This window comes from Conger conger, chromosome 12, assembly GCF_963514075.1.
Source record: "Conger conger chromosome 12, fConCon1.1, whole genome shotgun sequence".
In the NCBI taxonomy this organism is placed as follows: domain Eukaryota; kingdom Metazoa; phylum Chordata; class Actinopteri; order Anguilliformes; family Congridae; genus Conger; species Conger conger.
The window spans coordinates 43,309,553-43,328,657 of NC_083771.1; the positions used below are offsets into that span (position 1 = coordinate 43,309,553).

General features: G+C 40.5%; 2 protein-coding genes across 2 annotated transcripts; both read left to right on the plus strand.

The window, feature by feature from the left end:
• The first annotated feature begins 2,699 nt into the window (after positions 1-2,699).
• On the plus strand, positions 2,700-10,231 carry cplx4a (complexin 4a). Its single transcript, XM_061262786.1, has 3 exons — positions 2,700-2,860; positions 4,704-4,791; positions 10,004-10,231. Exons 1-3 carry the CDS (start codon positions 2,700-2,702, stop codon positions 10,229-10,231), a joined length of 477 nt encoding a protein of 158 aa, XP_061118770.1.
• Positions 10,232-16,047: 5,816 nt separating this feature from the next.
• rx3 (retinal homeobox gene 3) lies at positions 16,048-18,796 on the plus strand. The gene is made up of 3 exons (XM_061262785.1): positions 16,048-16,302; positions 16,633-16,868; positions 18,306-18,796. Exons 1-3 carry the CDS (start codon positions 16,053-16,055, stop codon positions 18,735-18,737), a joined length of 918 nt encoding a protein of 305 aa, XP_061118769.1. The 5' UTR covers positions 16,048-16,052; the 3' UTR covers positions 18,738-18,796.
• Positions 18,797-19,105: the final 309 nt, after the last annotated feature.

Sequence of the window (19,105 nt, forward strand, 5' to 3'; positions counted from 1 at the left end):
TGGTTGATGTGAACATTAACTGAAGCTCCTGGCCTGTATCTGTGTGACTATATGCATTGCCCTGCTGCCACACATTTGGCTGATTTGATAATCACACAAACAAGTAGGTGTATAGGTGTTCCTAATAAAGTGCTCAGTGAGTATGTAAGGACACTGACAAGTCAGTGATGAATAAAACATCATATAAAAGCCTACCTTCATGAACAAGAGGGTAACTTCACAGGATAGATTAAATGAGTCATGGCTAACAGGAAGTCGTGCCATGTCCATACCACAACCATTCAACAGATGATCCTGGCAACTGGTTTGGCTTGGACAGTAAGCATAAAACTTTTAAGGGCTGGTTTCCCAGACACGGATTAAGGTTAGTCCTGGACTAAATTGCGTTTTATATGGAGAATAGCCATTCCAAATTGAATTTAGTGTAGGGCTAGGCTTAACCTAAAAGTCCTCAAACACGACACATAATGTGATGTTTTGACTAATATTGGATAGGGATGGATCAGGCCAATCAGAGCTGATTTCTCATTGTATAATTCTGTCAATGTTATACACAAACTATGTCTTTTTTTTTTTTTTTTTTAAGAGTTTGATTTTCCATGAGCTAACTTAATCTAGACAACAGGAAACAGTGGGCCATCTCTTACATGCTGTGTGGCTTTCTGTCATATTCAGAGCAGGTCTTACTACCCCGCCCAGAGCCAAAGCTCTCCCATTAGTAAAATTAAAGCCTGTTGTGTTTTAATCTCCCAATAAACCGCTCTCTTCCCATCTCACACTCACGTTCACTCTCCTCAGACGAGAGGATTACACAGAAAGGCAAGAGAAATGCCAGCACATCTGTCACATGAGCGCAACAGCAGGTTGGTTGTTTTTCATACTTTCATACAAGTTCAGTGGTAGAAAGGAGCTTTGCAGCAGCTGAATTCTCGAAAAGTAATCACAATATAATCTGCGGTCGGACCCAGTGGGGGACTGAGTATATTTTTTAGATGTGATAATAGTTAACTTGGCACAATTGTGACCGCGTCCTCATCAGTTTATTTAAAAGCAGATTCTTCACTAGTTGTATTTATAAGACCATTTATTTGCCTTCGATCCACTGTTACTAGGCTACATGCAATGCGACGGCCGCTTATTGTCATCCGATTAATGGAGATTTGAAGTTGAGGGATCCCAGGCTGCGGGATGTGGAAGAAAGAAAGGAAGAATCGCGGATGAAAAGAACACACCCGGGGCCATCATGTTTTTCATGCCTGTTTTCATTCCTGTCTGTCCATTCTCCAGTTGCTTTCATTGTCCGTGTTGTGCTTTTCCCCATGTTCCACAGACAATGCAGCAACAGCACGGTGAAAGCATAATGAATTCCCTCTTGCTTTAAGTGTTTTAACCTTGATCTAGGGGATGTCAGACCACCTCTTAACACTGCCACGGCGGTAATACAGCATAATCACCTCAGGCGACAGAAAGAAGATTCTGCTGCTATTTTTAAGGGCCTTGCCATAACTATGCCAATAATGAAATTATTGGAGGCTGCCAATTTTAACTAATATCATTAAAACCATACTAGGTTTTATTTCCAAGAAGTATTTTAACTGAACAATAGAGCATTTTATTTTAATTGAATTTCAGCATTCAGTATCTAATGTAACTCTGCATTCTGCTGTACAAATTCACTTGAAAATAAAATTATATGGAGTTATTCCAGAGTGTTCGATTTTTCTTTGCTTCCCATAAATGTATTAAAGGGTGTCATTATGCTGATGAAAGACTGCAGAGAAGAAGAAAAAAAAACTATTTTGGCTCTATACTATAATATTGACGCAATTCCCAACTTTAGCTGTTACCCTAAAGGTTCATTGTATTTCCTATCATTTTGGCAAAAATAGATATATATTTTACGTCAAATGACAATTTATTTAATCTCAGTGACAGACCATAAACTTTTAAGTCTGTTTGTGTATACAGAGCTGGGTTGTGTCGTGAATTGGTTCATAATTTGTATTTGTTTCCCTCCCATTCCCATTGTGTCAGTCAGTCAAAGCTGGCCAGTGACTAGAAGTGCTCTAGACCAACATCAACAAGAGAGACTGTGTCTGATAATCCTGCACTTCTCTCTCTGGCTCAGGGGTATAAATATAAATATAAATCTCTGTCAGATACTCCCATGGCACATGGGCTGGCCCTGCTGAAGTAATCAGATTAACGGCAGTCGGGAGGGTGCAATATTCGTATGTGACAGGGTTGGGAACAAAAACCAAACCTGGAAAAAGCAAAACTAAATAAATAAATAAATAATTGTCAGATTTGTTGGTCAACAAACATTGGCAGGTCAAGGTTGGTCAAGAGAGAGTCAATATGGACCAATTAAATCAAGTTTCCGTTTGAACAAGCGCAAACCATCTGCCTCCTAGAGCACTAGAGGGGGTTTAATCCAGATTATGGCTGTGGCATAACTGCGGCTTCTTTCTTTTTTTTTTTTTCTTTTGGCCTCTGTTGTCTGCTCTCAGTGTACCCTCGACTACGCAGCCAGACAGCCAGCTTGTTAGACAGGCTCTCATTGGGCTTTGTGGCTCGGACACCAATCCAGGGGCGCAAGAGAAAAAAAAACGGGCGTTTTCCTTTTTTTTTTTTTTTTTTTTTTTTTTTTTTGCCAAAAATATTTTTGATATAAAAGTGGGTCGGACCCCAGAGGCACGATGTCTTTCTTCCTGAAGAGCATGGTCAGCAGCCAGGTGAAGAACCTGGGCCTGGGCGGGGAGGAGAAGACTGAGGACGCCGCCCCGGCAGACCCCGCAGCGGCTGCCGGGATGACCCGCGAGGAGTACGAGGAGTACCAGAAGCAGCTGGTGGAGGAGAAGTAAGTAACGCGCCTGTCCGTCTGAAACAAAATGGAGGTGGGAGGGCACAGCCGAAAGCGTAAAGTTTACACACAGAGAGCTCTGTATCTCCAGCTTTGCTATCGCTGCAATTGCCTGGCAAACCACATCACAGGATGCCCTTTCCAATGCGTTAATTAGACAGGTACTTTTCTTTTTTTTTAAAATCATTTTTCATTCCTTCCTTCCTCCCCTTCATTCATTGGTCTTGTTCAGTGATGTTTTCTTTTATTCACTGCTATGTCTAGTTTCTCCACTCCAAGATATATTTGGTTTTTCATCTCAAGGTCACAATACGGCCATTGTGCCCTTGCACAAATTAATTACAGGGAAATCACAAAGCAACATCGTCATTTTTTTTTCCAGCAGGGAAAATGCTGCCTTCAGAAAAGAGTTCCTATCCCGTAATGTTCTACCGTGCTACACTAGTGCATTTTTGGTTTGGGGATTTGGGGGGAAAAAAAGTAGACAATTTAATCCAGCCAGCTCTGACGCAGTCAGTGGGGGCGAGCAGGCACAGCAGCAGGTATTTGTGACTGGAGGGCCGGATGTGATAATGCTGCTTCGTGCTCCGGAGGTCTACGCCGCCTCTGACACGACATCTGCCATGCTGCGAGATCAGCAGAGCAGCAAACACCACGGATCACGCAATGATCTGACCTGATATAACAGCCCTCGGCCTCGTATTACTGATGACCGTCCGTCACTCGGATGGAAAGACAGGAAGTTTCAAGGTTTGCGGCATTGTTTATAAGTTAGTTCATATATTTTGGCCTAATAGGGTTACATATTATGCACTTGCATACTTGAGTTCAGTTTAAATAAAAAAACTAAGTCCCCTTCACATATTTCCTACACTGTGACAACAGAAAATATGTATTTATTCTTTCATAAATTCAATAAGCAGAAGTATTGTTAGTGGACCAGCAGTAGGATATACGTTTTTCTACATTTCTCCTTAAGAATAGCATGGCTATTATCACAAAGAGGAGTGATAATCAGAGTATTATTGCCTAAACTCTAATCTGCCCTTCTTAATCTGGCCATCTAATTATCTTCAAGTTTAATTGGTTAAAATGCATTCTCATTTACTGAGTGCACAAAATGGCTGCCATGCATTACACTGCATATTGGCTGCTAATCAGGTGCTACCCCCTCCTTACAGTAATTACATTCTTCGGATGAACTGTGCAGTTTAAAATTAAATGGCATATCAAATGTTGTATTTCTAAAATGACCAATGTATATCAAAATAGACTGATTCATTCTTGTTTTTATAAGCCATATAAATAGGCCAAGAAAGTAACATTTGAAAGAGGCAGTCATATCCATAAATTGTCATAATTCTAGCAAACACGATGCCTTCTGGCAGTGTCAAAGGGAAGATGGGGGATCACAAAAAAAGTTTTATCACATTATGCCAAAGTACTATCTTCAGATGATTGCTCAATACGTATACCACACCATATCTCAACTCAAAAAGTGGTTATTTCTTTTGCCCCCTGTGTTCACATAGGAATGAGGCCATAACAACCAGAATGGGCTAATTATTTTATTTTCCCCAAAAAACACAAATTGAGGACACTGGGGGAACATGTATGTGCCACTTCACAAAACAACCATTTCTGTCCATTCCATTGTAGCAATTACATTGTCCAAGCCAAAGGCTTTGTATCACTTTAGACATAGAAGTTAGTATAATTTTACAGCAAAAGTAGGCCGACATATTACAGGTCAATTTCTGAGTTGTGCCACCTTTCGTCTGAAGTATTGATACAGCAATTACAGAAGGTAATGCAATTCAATCTCTTTTTCACATTGCAGGATGCAAAGAGATGCTGACTTCTTGCATAAGAAAGCGGAGAGGGCGACTCTGAGGACCTGTTTACGAGATAAATACAGGCTACCGAAGGTACTTTCTTTGTGCTGATCATTGTTCAATTTTGACACCTTATGATGGTTACCCAGATGTCAGAGGTCAAATCTGCTCGATGCAGTGGCTGTATCTAACCCGCTTAGAATGTTCTGAGTTCACCTCTGGAATGCAAACCAGGAGATGCAACAAGGGTCAGTTTATGACATGAATGGAATGTCCTCATTTTTATGACTCGGACACATTACATTACATTACATTATTGGCATTTGGCAGACGCTCTTATCCAGAGCGACGTACAACAAAGTGCATACGCATAACCAGGGCTAAGTGCACTGAAAGACCCTAGAGGGAAGTACAATTTAAATTGCTACCCGTACAACAAAGATAAGGACCAGGGCTTTTTTTTAAAAAAAATTTATCACAAATAAACAAATCACAAAGCTAAAGTTAAAAGACCAAACTTAACTATCCAAATACTGCTTACCTAGCCAACTAAAAATACCAAAACACAAAGTAAATCACAAAGACAACAATTAAGGTTCACAGGGAGGTAGGGAGGGATGGGGAGAGGTGCTGCTTGAAGTGGTGCGTCTTCAGTTTGCGCTTGAAGGTGGGGAGAGATTCTACAGTTCTGACCTCACCACCGTGGAGCCAGAACAGACAGTAGTCGTGAGCGTGAGGTGGAGGTTCGGAGAGGGGGAGGTGCCAAGCGGCCTGTGGAGGCTGAACGAAGAGGTCTGGCAGGGGTGTAGGGTCTGATGATTTTTTGTAGGTAAGCTGGGGAAGACCCCTTAACTGCTTGGAAGGCTAGCACCAATGTTTTGAATTTGATGCGAGCCATGACAGGCAGCCAGTGGAGGGAAGTAAGCAGGGGGGTGACGTGTGAGTATTTGGGAAGGTTGAAGACCAGGCGAGCTGCTGCATTCTGGATAAGTTGGACACGCAAGGTTGACGATTCTAATCCCGGTGTAGCCACAATAAGATCCGCACAGCCGTTGGGCCCTTGAGCAAGGCCCTTAACCCTGCATTGCTCCAGGGGAGGATTGTCTCCTGCTTAGTCTAATCAACTGTACGTCGCTCTGGATAAGAGCGTCTGCCAAATGCCAATAATGTAATGTAATGTAATGTAATGTTTTGAAGCAATCATTGTATATATGCATAGGCAATAATCATATTTTTTATTATCGAGTGACTGACTTACCTTGTTAAAAACGTGCATGCGTGAGATGGCTTGCACAGTACGTATGAACATACAGAAAGCTGTAGCGAGATGGCATAGCAAACGGCTATGCCGAGTCGGCTTAAACTCCAAGACCATGCTAGCTAGTAGAAAGCAAGCAATACATACAATTCACAATCTTTATCTTCAATAGTTCACTAGTTTGGATTCCATGTTACCTGGTTAGCTATAGCTTTCCTCATTTATTATTATTATTATTTTTTTATCCGATTTTTTCCCTTTTTCTCCCAATTTGGTAGCCAATTGGACCCCTGTCTGATTCAATTAGAGCCAGTATTAGATACACCTCCCACACCCCGTCCCTCGGCGGCCAACGGGAGAGCGACACGCCTTCTTCAAGCCGTCTCGCCTCCCAAGTCGTAACCGTGATTCCGAGACGCTCGAGGTGCTTGTCTTGTGCGGCGATCTACTAAACCTGCCAAGTCCCTCCCTCTGGAGCAGCGAGCCAATTATTGCTGCTCCACGTGAGCCGGCCAAACTTGGCTTTTGGCAGGACCGCAAGTCTGCTGCAGTTGCACACCGGGGACCAGGGTTCGACTCTGCAACCACAAGTCTGCTGCGTCTTAGCCTGTTGCGCCACTGCGGCTCCTAGCTTTCCTCATTTAAACTTGGTAACGTTAGCTGGGTAGGTTAGGCAGTAGGCTTTATACCTAGGCTAGCTAATGTTAGCTATCTCTGCACAAATACTGTTGTACCGTTGTTGGGGCGACATGGCTCAGGCAGTAATAGCAGTCGTCCGGCAGTCGGAGGGTTGCCGGTTCGATCCCATCCTATATGTGTCGAAGTGTCCCTGAGCAAGACACCTAACCCCTAAATGCTCCCGACGAGCTGGTTGGTGCCTTGCATGGAAGCCAATTGTTGGGTGTGTATTAATGGGTGAATGAGAAGCATCAATTGCACAGTGCTTTGGATAAAGGCGCCATATGAAAGCCAGCCATTTACTGATCAATATAATGCGCATTTTATACTGAATGTTACTTACAGCGGATTGGACAGGATTACGGTACACATTCTGATTTCATGAAATCGCTTAGTAACATGACTGCAAAAAATGACCAATTTTGTATCCATAGAGTTCAGTGAATTAAATAAAGTATATATATAAACTAATATATAACAACACCAACAGCGGAAATGTGAATGTTTTGACCCAATGAGAGATACCAAATTGGCAAGTAATCACGGTAGCTAGTTATCAGAGACACATCTTTGGAATGACCGCTGTTCTGCCGATTCAACACCTAGCAGGAGGCCTACTAAATAATGAATTCCCATTCATTACCTCAAAATCAAAGCCCCCGATGAATTGAATAATCTCGAAATCAACGTTATTTACATATCCAAACGTCCCTCCATCTTGTTACATTTCCTGACCGTATTCAGCTTCAGGGAAGTTGATAACTGACTCAGAAACTCCAGGTAACTAATAAAATGTCCATTCATTCTGCTGAGGCAGATGGTATTTATTTGGCGGCTCGTTTGTTTCCACGGTATTCCCAATTTAGCTAATTAAATCAATACATTCATTTACATTTACATTTAAGTCATTTGGCAGACGCTTTTAATCCAAAGCGACTTACAAGTGCATAGGTTCTTCCACAAGTCAAAGCATCACATCCATAACTAGAAAAATACACATGAAATGCTGTTCTAAACATATAGTCATCATAAGTGCAAATTTTTTTTGATTTTTTTTTGGGTTAGACAAGGAGGATAGGGATATCAGAAAGGGGGGCGGGGGAACTCAGGAGGGAGGACTAAGGTAGAGTTTGAAAAGGTGTGTTTTTAGTCTGTGTCGAAATAGGGGGAGGGATTCTGCTGTCCTGACAGTGGTAGGCAAGTCATTCCACCACTGAGGAACCAGAACGGGAAAAAAAGGCGTGAACATGCAGCTCGACCGCCAGGTGCACATAGAGAGGGAACCATAAGGCAACCAGAGCTGGCAGACCGGAGTGGTCTAGCTGGGGAGTAGGGAGTGATCAAGGATTGTATGTAAGGTGGGGCAGTCCCCTTAGCAGCCTGAAATGCCAACACTAGGGCCTTGAATCATGCGATGCATTCAAAACAACATGTAGAGACAATCTTAAAGCCACTAGACAGTACCCTACCCCAATGCGCAATGTTGCGCAACTCATTGGTACTGGTGCATTTCATTGAGATTCCTGAGTAAATATTCTTCCAAAATGTTACTATTTTAGAGTATTATTACCAAAAGAGGTTTTGCTTCTTTGTATGAACTCATTAATTTTTTTTTTTTTTTTTTTTATAATCTCCTAAATGAACCCCATTTCACACACAAAGAATTTAAGAGGATCTGAAGGGTTTGGAATGTTCCCAAACATTGGGACAGGAATAATAATTTTCGGTTTGGATAAAAAATAGCATTATTGGGAGAACAGTACATAATATAAAAATAGCTCAAGGGGCATGAAATGGAAATGTTGTCTAACCAAAATTGCTGGTATAACAATCACAAGGGATTGTATTTTTCCTCTAAAACTGTGATAATCCACCCATATACTCCAGTACGGCGCAAGTCTCATTGTGTGAAAAACAAAGTAATACAGATTATTTGCAATGAATATATTTGTTACATACAAGCACAACAAAATGTTCAGTGTTATATCAACTCTTACAGAGAAAACGTGGTCCAGATTGGACTCGTATGTGCTCAGTTAGAATGAAATTAACACTGGACATTTTACAGTGTATACAACATACATTACACTTCAAAAAACACAAAATAGAGCTCCGCTCATTCATAGAAATCACAAGCCAAAGTACAATTGCATATACTGTGAAAGCTCACTCAAATTTCATGTGCCTATTCATGGCAAACACCTTGCTTTCGAGATGTACAGTACGTCTGACCCGGATTAAACTTTGTATAGGCGTAGTGCATTGTCTTCTGGATGACCAATACTGATTCTAATTGTACTCTGCCTCAGGTTACTGTTGATGAATTAATCGTCATTACTGACCATAATACCTTCATGTGACCTTGACCCTTACTGTGGCCATTATTGAACATTATGCCTGGAAAAAAAAGATGGTGAGAATTAGGAGGTTCTTTTGGTGTTGTTCTTGACATTCCACAGGTTGAATTACACCACCATCTTTGCTCAATCTCCTCTCTGATTTATGATGTCATCACAGTAATTATGCATATCCTGTCGCCTAGTGGTTAAGGTACATGACTGGTAACTGGAAGGTTGGTGGTTCAAGCCCAAGTGTAGCCACAGTAAGATCTGCACACCTGTTGGCCCTTGAGCAAAGCCTTTAACCCCTTTAATTGCTCCAGGGGGGATTGTCCCTTGCTTGGTCTAATCAACTGAAAGTTGCTTTGGATAAAAAGTGTCAGCTAAAATAACTGATGTAATGAATCAGTCCTTTAAGCACTTCACAGGCAGCATGTTATGAATCAAACTGGCACTAAAGTTAATATTTTCATTATTTACTTTTACCGCAGAATGAGGTTCTACTGTATCGTTCTATGCATGTTGAGAACACACTTTCACATCAAAGACCCTGATGAGGTCAACAATTTCTCCTCCCAACACTAAATCGCTTGATTCTTGAATCAGGTTTACACCAGCTTTCTCCAGGTGTTAAATAATGGGGTGCAATCCTTGCAGCCACACTTGTTACTTTGTTAACTCAAATATAACACATCTTTTATATATTTTGTGACCTAACATTTGGAACTCGAGCAAACCGATGAGACCTAGCACTAGTAGCACTTGTATTGTTGTATTCTAGCTGCCAACTGTGGTATGCTAGTTTGAAAGTTGATTGCACTCTTCAAGGGTTCTGAATTTGTGTATGTTTACACTAGGACTCGGAACTGTACTGTCCTCTCAGGTCCACTTTTGCACGTGTTCCTGTGTTTGATTTGCACGTTGTTGTACGTCGCTCTGGATAAGAGCGCGTCTGCTAAATGCCACGTAACGTAACGTAATGTAGGGGCTCTGAGGATGAGTGTGCGTCTGAACGGCCCGTGTCTCCCAGAGCGAGCAGGACGAGAACATGATCCAGATGGCCGGGGACGACGTGGACGTGCCCGAGGAGCTGCTGAAGATGGTGGACGAGGACGCCACGGAGGAGGAGGAGAAGGACTCCCTTTTCGGCCAGATCCAGAACCTCCAGAACATGGACATGGACCAGATCAAGGAGAAGGCGCAGGCCACCATGACCGAGATGAAGACCAAGGCCGAGGAGAAGTGCTCCGTGATGTAACGGGAGAAACCGCTCCTGCCAAGTCTCTAGGTGCAACGACGTCCTGGTACAAGGGCCATCTGGTCTGACAGTATTTCTCCTGGCTGGTGCCTCAAAATAGCCAGCCCGGATTTTAAATTGATGTTTTAATCCATTAGGTTTTTGTATAAATTGTCTGGATAAAATGTTTAGTTTGTTTTCTGCTGCTGCTGTCGTGGATTATTCGTTTCCACAAACATATCCGATTGTTAAACTTTGTCCATTGTGTAACAGGTAATGTTTTGAGGGCTTGTAATACGCTCCTGTGATGTGACACCTTAAAGAAATGTGTGCGGCGTGATTAGCAATGACGGTGGCGCTGGTTCGCTTGAATGAGAGGCCCATTCGTGAAATTGTTGTTTTAGCTTTGCGAAATTGGTAGTGTCACAGAGCTCTGAATAAAAGCGTACATTTTAAAAGCTGAAGACATCAAATGAAAGGTCGTGTGTTGCAGTTAAGTAGGACGTGCATTAGCCTTCGCAGTGTGAATGAATGTGCCCATTATCCTCAATAAAGGAATTCATTTGTGGATTACTACACTTGCCCGTACATACTTTCAACAACCATTTTCAGACCGAGTGCAGGATTGTTGTGTCAATTCGTTTTTATATTCTTGGTCGTGTAGTTAAAACATAAAACATTTATTGAACTATATTAAGCGCAAAATAAAACATTCCAAAAATGTTCTTGTAGATAAAATGCGAGCATTGACACGTTTGTACGGTCATCTCAGTTTTAAGAAGCTTTATTATGGCCTTCCATTGCATCCTGATTCACTTTGGTATAAAAATCAGGTAGCGTGAACATAAAATACATTTGTCATCCATCACAGTGTGGAAAGCCAAATACCTCTCAAAAAAAACAGACAGATCGGAGTTCACATGCATAAATCAAGAAATTGATATATATATTTATTTTTTATATACCACATGCTGCTACAGCAATAATGAAGAGGTTTGATCCCAGTGAAACCGTGGTAACTGTGCCTGCACAATATGTCACTTCACAGTGGAAATGGTTCAAAAGGCGAGGCAAAGCAAAATCCAAGGGCCATACCCGGAGAATAATAGTACTTGGTTGTATCTTGGGGGTCGAGATCTACATTGTGGACGCCATCTCCATGCCAAAGGGTCATTTGAGTTACCAAAAAGCCTTTATAGACAGCAATAAGGCCCAAAGGTTTTGGCATGGCATTGAATTGAATCAGGTGTTGTGTCCGGATAGGACCACAATTTGGGTCTTTGGTCACACACACAAGCAGTGTGTTTGGTGCTAGAATGATGCAATTTCAGAAAGGAACCTTATATATACTGTAAAATATGACGGCAAAATCATGATGCTGTAAAAAGTCATTTTACCCAAACACCTGGTTACCTCTGCCAGGAGGCTGAGACTTGCAGCAATGGATGCAGTGACCCCAATCATCACAATTCAAAAATAAATGGTTAGCTGACCAGAAAAGCAGCATTCTGCAATGACCACATCTCTCAATGGATGTGGAAAGATATAGTGGAGGAATGGTCTAAGATGTGTGCGTTATCCAATCTCATATGACATTTTAGAATAAGACTTAATGCCACAGATACCAAGTGGAGGATCCACAAAGTGCTGCAATTAGTATGGTCATGTTTGGTCTCAGGAAATTATTTTAATCACAAGAAATCAGATGGGTTACATGGCATTATACCAAAGAGGCTGAAGGTTTTCTCTCAGATCTGTGTGCTTTCATGCAGAAGAGATGATGGTCACGAAGGCATTGCCAACCCAGGAGATGGAATGACGTAACTTCTGATGAATAACCCTTGTTTAAATTAGAACACAAGCTAAATGAACAAAATCACATTTAGGAGAATTAGCAGAAATCAGTTTAAAGGACTGTTTTTATCCTCAACAATTTCAAGCTTGTCTGCACGTTTGGCATGCAGTGCAAATGTCTCACTTATCCAGTTTGGGTTCAATTTGGTTCATTCATTGACTGGAAAGAAATTACATTCTCTTCAAATAACAAAAACATGTCATTATTGCATGTCCTTGACTCCCACTAACATCAGAATAGCATAAAGAATAGCTTTTCAATTAAATTACATACAGATTAGATACTGACTTGCCATCAATAGGACATTGTAGGCATTCAGAAATGTTGTTTACTTTTTGTGAATAGCAGAATTTCTAAGATTTCTAAGGCTATAGGAGTTTGAAACTGCATTTTGATCATTTCAATGCACTCATTCAAGATAATGAAATGAAAACTGAAGGGATATTGGTAAAATTGACACAGTCACATAGACGCTAAAAGGTAGTTGGCATAATTTACAATAACCTATGCTTTCCTTGCTGAAAACTTAAAAGAGATTCATGAATCCAAGACAGGTATTCATTCATTCAATAAGCCATTTGTTAACAGTCTTATTTTAGTTTGATTAAAAATCTTTCCATAATTCAGAAAAAATGTATTCTGAAATTGCAATAAAATGTAAAAACATTTAACAAAGTTGCATTAAGGTAGGAGTTTAGGCTTTTTAAAACAGCGTTACTTCCGTTCATACCACACGCTAACATCCTTGATGCGGAACTGATTTTCCTTAATGGTCAATTCAAGGAACTTCAAGGAGGGCTCTGCATTTTTCTGTTTTCCACAGCAATGGCAATTACCCAAATTATTTTCAATATTTAATAAATTCATCAAAATCACATGGAAAATGTGTCCTTAATATTCAGTGGGCATGAAAGCTATCCCCATTTTATCCCAGAGAGTACACCAGAAACAGTTAAAATGGCCAATTTAAGTGCAAGTTCAAGTTTAAAATACTCCAATGCTGGAGTATCCAGTCCTACCATGCCTTGAGGGGCATTCAACTGGTTTTCAAGCAGCTCTTAACTACATAAGATTACAGTTATTCAAGTTATTCCTGTTATAAGCCCTCATCTAAAATGTAACCCTTTAGGGCACAGATTGGTGCAAGCCAACTGAGACAGTAAACATCTGATGTTTAATATAATCTCTCAGTATTATAGGTTAGTTTTGCAACCATTGGTTATGGCATTATAAATATTCAAACAAACTGAAAACAAGTGTGTTGCAAAATAATGCAATATTTACAATTAGCCCATTATCAGCCACAACACTTAAGTGACTGGTTGGTGCTGCTTCCTTCGAGTTTGAGGAAACTTGAACTTGGCTGCAACAAAAAAGCCCATGATCCCATGCATACTCAAAATCAAACAAGAGTTTTCACTTGAATACGACAAACTGCAGACCAAAAGATTGAAGATCTTACATATTTTGAAAGACTCTGGAAAATATCTTCCTCAATATGTCCACTAATGTAAAACACAATAGAAGATAAATAAATAAATAAATACTTTTCTTCTTTTTTTATCAAGGGTACAAATCATTTCAGAGGGTACTGTATATGACAATACAAAATTTTATATGAAAGAAAAAATACCTGACATTTTCTCAAGTAATAATTATCAATATTGTGTCACATTGTGCCAAACAAGCCTACTTTCAAGGACATAAATTATGATGAATGAATGAGGTTATGAAGAAAGTATTCTCCCACTCCACGATAAAATGTGTTTTCATGTTCTGCCTATATGCTCCTTATTATTCTGAAGCACACTAGCTTGAACATGGTTCATTACTACTGCTTATTTACTGACACTGCGCTTGTTTTCTTTCTTGCGGAGTACGTCATTTCAAGTCTTGCAGAAAACTGCATTTGTTTCAATATAAATAACTCATTGGTAACTGTAAGCTAAATGGTTCAAAGATATCCATCAAACTGCACCTGCCTTTTCGAGTATAGATGGGTGCCCACTAAAGCTCTAAATATATGCATTTTAAAAAATGCAATGGCTAAAGAAAAGGTCTTCAATATTCCACAGTCGCAAGATATGCATTTAATGCAATGTATTGCAATATTTTGTTAAATTACAATGTTGCAGCACTGGGTGATAATAAACGCCGTTTATTTTACATAATAAAAGACTAGAATTTTGTCTACGTCAATTTAAATGCCAATTAGCGCAGGAATTATATTTTTCTATTCTCATTGCTAAGAAATTGGCCTGTCACACATGACCATGGAATAGCCAATGCGGTGGAAAACGGCAATACCTTATTATTTTCACTTATTTAGTTGACTTTACGAAGACAAAAAGCCTTGTAAATTTCTCCTCGCGCTTGTCCTTTAAAACTGGTTGGCTAAAGCTTAAAATGCTCTCCTTGTGTGTGGAACACTTAGTCAGTTGTAAACCGAGGATAACATCACCTTCAATAATTAGGAAAAGCTAAATAGTTTTAAAGGGCATTAACTTTTTGAGAAGAAAAAACCTAATCCCCTTAAACAGCGTGTGGGCAAGGGATTAACAAACTGCTGTCAATCGATGTTTAGCGCTAATTACACATATCCCTTCAATATTGAGGAGGTTAGTAAATTCTTCCAATTAATTGCGTCTAAATTGCAGGCATATTCTTCGATCTATAATAATCACATTCTCGCCGCCTGATGCAAGAAAATACAAAATCACATTTTCGAAAAATTACGTGCAGACAATACATTACTTGTCCGTTATTTAAGTTTGATTGGCCATTTTCGATGACATTTGGCAAAAGTTTAATCAATCCGTCTGTTAGGCTGCATTATTTAGTTCCAATAGCCAAACGTAGCAGAAAGTCTCCACATGTTGTTTTAAAATAGTTTAGAAGCTATAGCTTGGCGCCGCAAAGTCCTTTGTTTTTACTAACCGCATTCCATATTTGCATATTTCACTTAAATTGCGATTTGTGAGAATGCTGAGGTCGACTATTAACCTATTATTATTATTATTATTATTATTATTATTAGACCTGGTTGCAGTAATAGCCAGTTACCGCCGTGGCAGCCTACTTTTTGAGATATATATATATAAATAGACCCGTGTATTCAATAAAAAACATTTTTTTAATTAGATTAATTTAGCTCATAGGAAAAGATTGGAATTTGTAAAGACAAATACATTTGGCAATCGTTTCATGCTCATGTCAGCTTTCATCACTGGTGATAATAATCGCGAGTCATTGATGTTGGGTGCGTTATGATTAAAATGCCAAACGTTAATCCAGTATGACATCTTGCAATCTGTATCCAGATTGAAATCCTATAACTATGGTTTTGTTCCATCTTAAACTCTAATCTCCAGCCTTTTTTGCAGACCATCATGAGGATGACATCTGTAAGAAAAGACTGTTTAAGATGTAAGGGGTTTATAAATCTATATAAATCTGACTGTTATAGTAGGTAGCTGTGAGGAGTTTGGCATGAACTCATTAGGACAAAGCTAACCTCTCAATCCAAGGCTAAAGCAATCTGACGTTCCCCATTTGACGCGTCGTTTGGACAAAGGGTCCTGGTCGAAGGATTCCTTTAAAAAGCCAATGAGACATAACATCTAGGCTACATTCGGCTCAAGACCATGAACAGATAAAGCATCGGTGTTGCCAATACAACAGTCTACAATTGCTAATGATGCAATTAGTAAAATAAGATTTTCTTACGAATTTAAATTTCCTTGTATATGCTATAAACTCGTGGGAGAGTATTTTTATGATGAAAATAACGGCAGATAATCAATGGACTAATCAATAACGTAGAACTTTAGCTAAAAGAGTTGCCTGTTTTCGTATTGCCTTCAATTGCCTTGTGAAGGTGCAACAGCTTTTGCAAGTTGTTGAATTTTCGTTATTTTTATTTTTATTTATTTTTTATTTTTACTGAGTTTCAAATTTAAGATCTTGTCCAAAACATCTTCGACATCAATGCGGTTTCTTGTAACATCCGAAGACATGGAAGAACACCTTTTGCCTTCCGGGCGCTTGGTTCTTAACCCGGGAAACCCATCCCGGATTCACAGCATTGAAGCAATTTTGGGATTCAAAGACGAAAATCTATTTCATCAGTCATTTTCGAACACTGGGACAACCAGACCCACCAAAGACAGCGATAGGAGAAGGAATAGCAACAAAATGTCCACCCCGAGGAAGGAGCATGGCAATGAAAGTTTTGAAAGTGAGTGATATGTATGTACCATTCTGTACTGACATCAGATCATTGCAGTGACACGGTATTTAATGGACGTTTACATTCTACATTAATACTATGTCACTCCACCGCTTTTAGCAGCCTATTTAGGCTAAATAATAGGCCTAAATTAAATAAATGCTAATGGAATTTTCATCTGTGCCTTCAGACCACAAAATACATTTGATTCTTAGCCTTTACACAGATGACATTTTTTGAAAATATTGACAAAATTATGTTTAGCGTCTATACCTTTATATAGGCTATAGGCCTAACTTATTGTTAATTGAGAATTTATTTGCGTCTTTGTTTCTCCAGCAAGCATCTGCTGTACGAGCAATACTGGGGCATCTATTAGTCCTGCTTTACCTGAGGGTGAAGGTAGGCTTTCCGACGAAGAGAATCCGAAGAAAAAGCACAGGCGAAATAGAACAACATTCACCACTTTTCAGCTGCACGAGCTGGAAAGAGCCTTCGAAAAGTCGCACTATCCTGACGTGTACAGCAGAGAGGAACTGGCGTTGAAGGTTAATCTCCCTGAAGTCCGAGTTCAGGTAGCCTATGGGAAAGTGTGCGTGTGTGTGTGCGCGCGTGTGTGTGTGTGTGTGTCTGTTCAATTTGTTGGTGAGAAGCACTTAATTCCTTTAGGCCAGTTGAAAAGCAAAATTTCGCTATGGATAAAAATATTGCCTTAAATTTTCAAGAGTAGCTATCAGAGCGTTTTGCCTCATAATCATTTAACCTAATCATTTTAGGTTTCTGTTCATGCAGTGATAACAATCTATAATGAACGTTTTATTCACGTTAGAACAGGTATTCGTTTTAACAACTTAAATTCCCTAATACATATTAGTTTATAAGGTTTCACTAATATCAATGAATACTATGCTAAAATATGATCAAAATGCTTTTGAATATTGTATTTAATATCTTCTTTAAGTTAGTGCGACTTGGTTCATTATTGAAGGTTTGATGTGATTGTGAGTAGCTAAAAGAAGATGTGAGTATATTATTATTATTATTATTATTATTTATTACTGGTTAATATTAAATGTGCAGAACTGCAGAATTAAAGTATTATGCTTTACACCTTAAGAGCACAGTTTGACTAAAATAAAAATAAAAATGTTTTTACAGCAGCACTGGAGCTGTGCCCAATACCAAGTAGGGAATGAAGCTGCCTATCATGAATTCAATTTCAATATTGTGCACCATTTTATTGCATAGGCTATAGCAAAGCTATATATAGCCTCCATTCGGATGGATCATGCATCAGCTGTTACAATTTCAAAAGTTTTATGAAAACAGGCACACTCAAATTTTGTCAAAAAGTGTTTGCCTGACCTGGTGCACAGTAAAATGTCCAATGTTAATTTAATCTCCAATTGAGACCATATGTACATGTAAGAGTTGATTTAACACTGAACACTTTACTTTGTGAAGGGACTAAGGGACTAAGTCTAAGGGACTAAGTGCAAGAAAGATTACAATTTTGTAGAACTTTTGTATCTTTGGCTGCTGGTTTGCCCAATTTGTGCTGCCATTGTGATTGTAGTCTACTCTGTAGTTAATTTAACACTGAAATCTTTACTGTGTGAACACTGGTCTAAGGGACTAAGTGCAAGAAAGATTGCAATTTTGAAAACTAAAATTATTTCTTTGCAATTGTGCCCACTGTGTGTGACAGCCTGTTTGTAAATCAGGAATGCATCTTTTAGAAACCGGTTGTTACCAGGATGACTAAGAGTTAAGATTTTGAATGGGCATATGTCTGTGTGGGTTCGAACCCCACTCCTGGTAATCTGCCTATATAAAAAGAATAATCTCTTTACCGTGTATGCTATAATGATGTTCATGGCTGTAGATAACTTATACTTCATAGTTGGGCAGCCTGTAGCCTAGTGCTGTTGGGGGTATTGTCCCCTACTTAGTCAAATCAACTCTAAGTGCCTTCGGATAAAGGCGCCCGCTGAACAGCCGTGATGTTGCAGGTGTGGTTCCAGAACCGCAGAGCCAAGTGGAGGCGGCAGGAGAAGCTGGAGGTGGGCTCCATGAAGCTGCAGGACTCGCCCATGATCGCCTTCAGCCGCTCCGCCCCGCAGAGCTACAGCGCCCCCGGCCTGCAGCTGGAGCCCTGGCTGGGCGCCCCCGTCTCCCCCTCCGGCGCCGTGCAGGCCCTGCCCGGCTTCATCGGGCCCGGCCCGGGGCTCCCCGGCAGCTACACCCCGCCGCCGTTCCTCGGCGCCCCTTCCCTGGGACACGGCCTGCCCCACGTGGGCCCCGCCTGCCCGCCGTCCCCCTACCCGTGCGCGGGCTTCAGGGACAAGTTCCCCGCGGAGGAGTGCGACCCCCGGAACTCCAGCATCGCCGCGCTGCGGATGAAGGCCAAGGAGCACATCCAGTCCATTGGGAAGACGTGGTAGAGGAACGGGGGGCCTTGGAGGAGGGCCGTCGGATTTCACCCGTCTCGCCCCATCCCCTGCTCCTGTGACTTGTGAGCGAGACGTTTGTTTTTTAAGAGCTGATATTTATATGGAAATGAAATGAAAGGAAATGAAAGGATTACCGTGAAATCTAGCGATGAAGGACTTTGTCTTTGGCTGCCGGGTTGCCCGTGGAATCTGTGCTGCCGTTGTGATTGCAGTCTTCGCTGCAGGCCTTCTTGTGTCATTAGCGAAGGTGTGAATAAAAATTGAGTCGTCATGCAGGAATTATGTTCACGTGAGCTGTCCATAAGACCAGTGTTTACTGTAATATTAATTATTTTGCCCGTTCACCCAGAAATCTACAC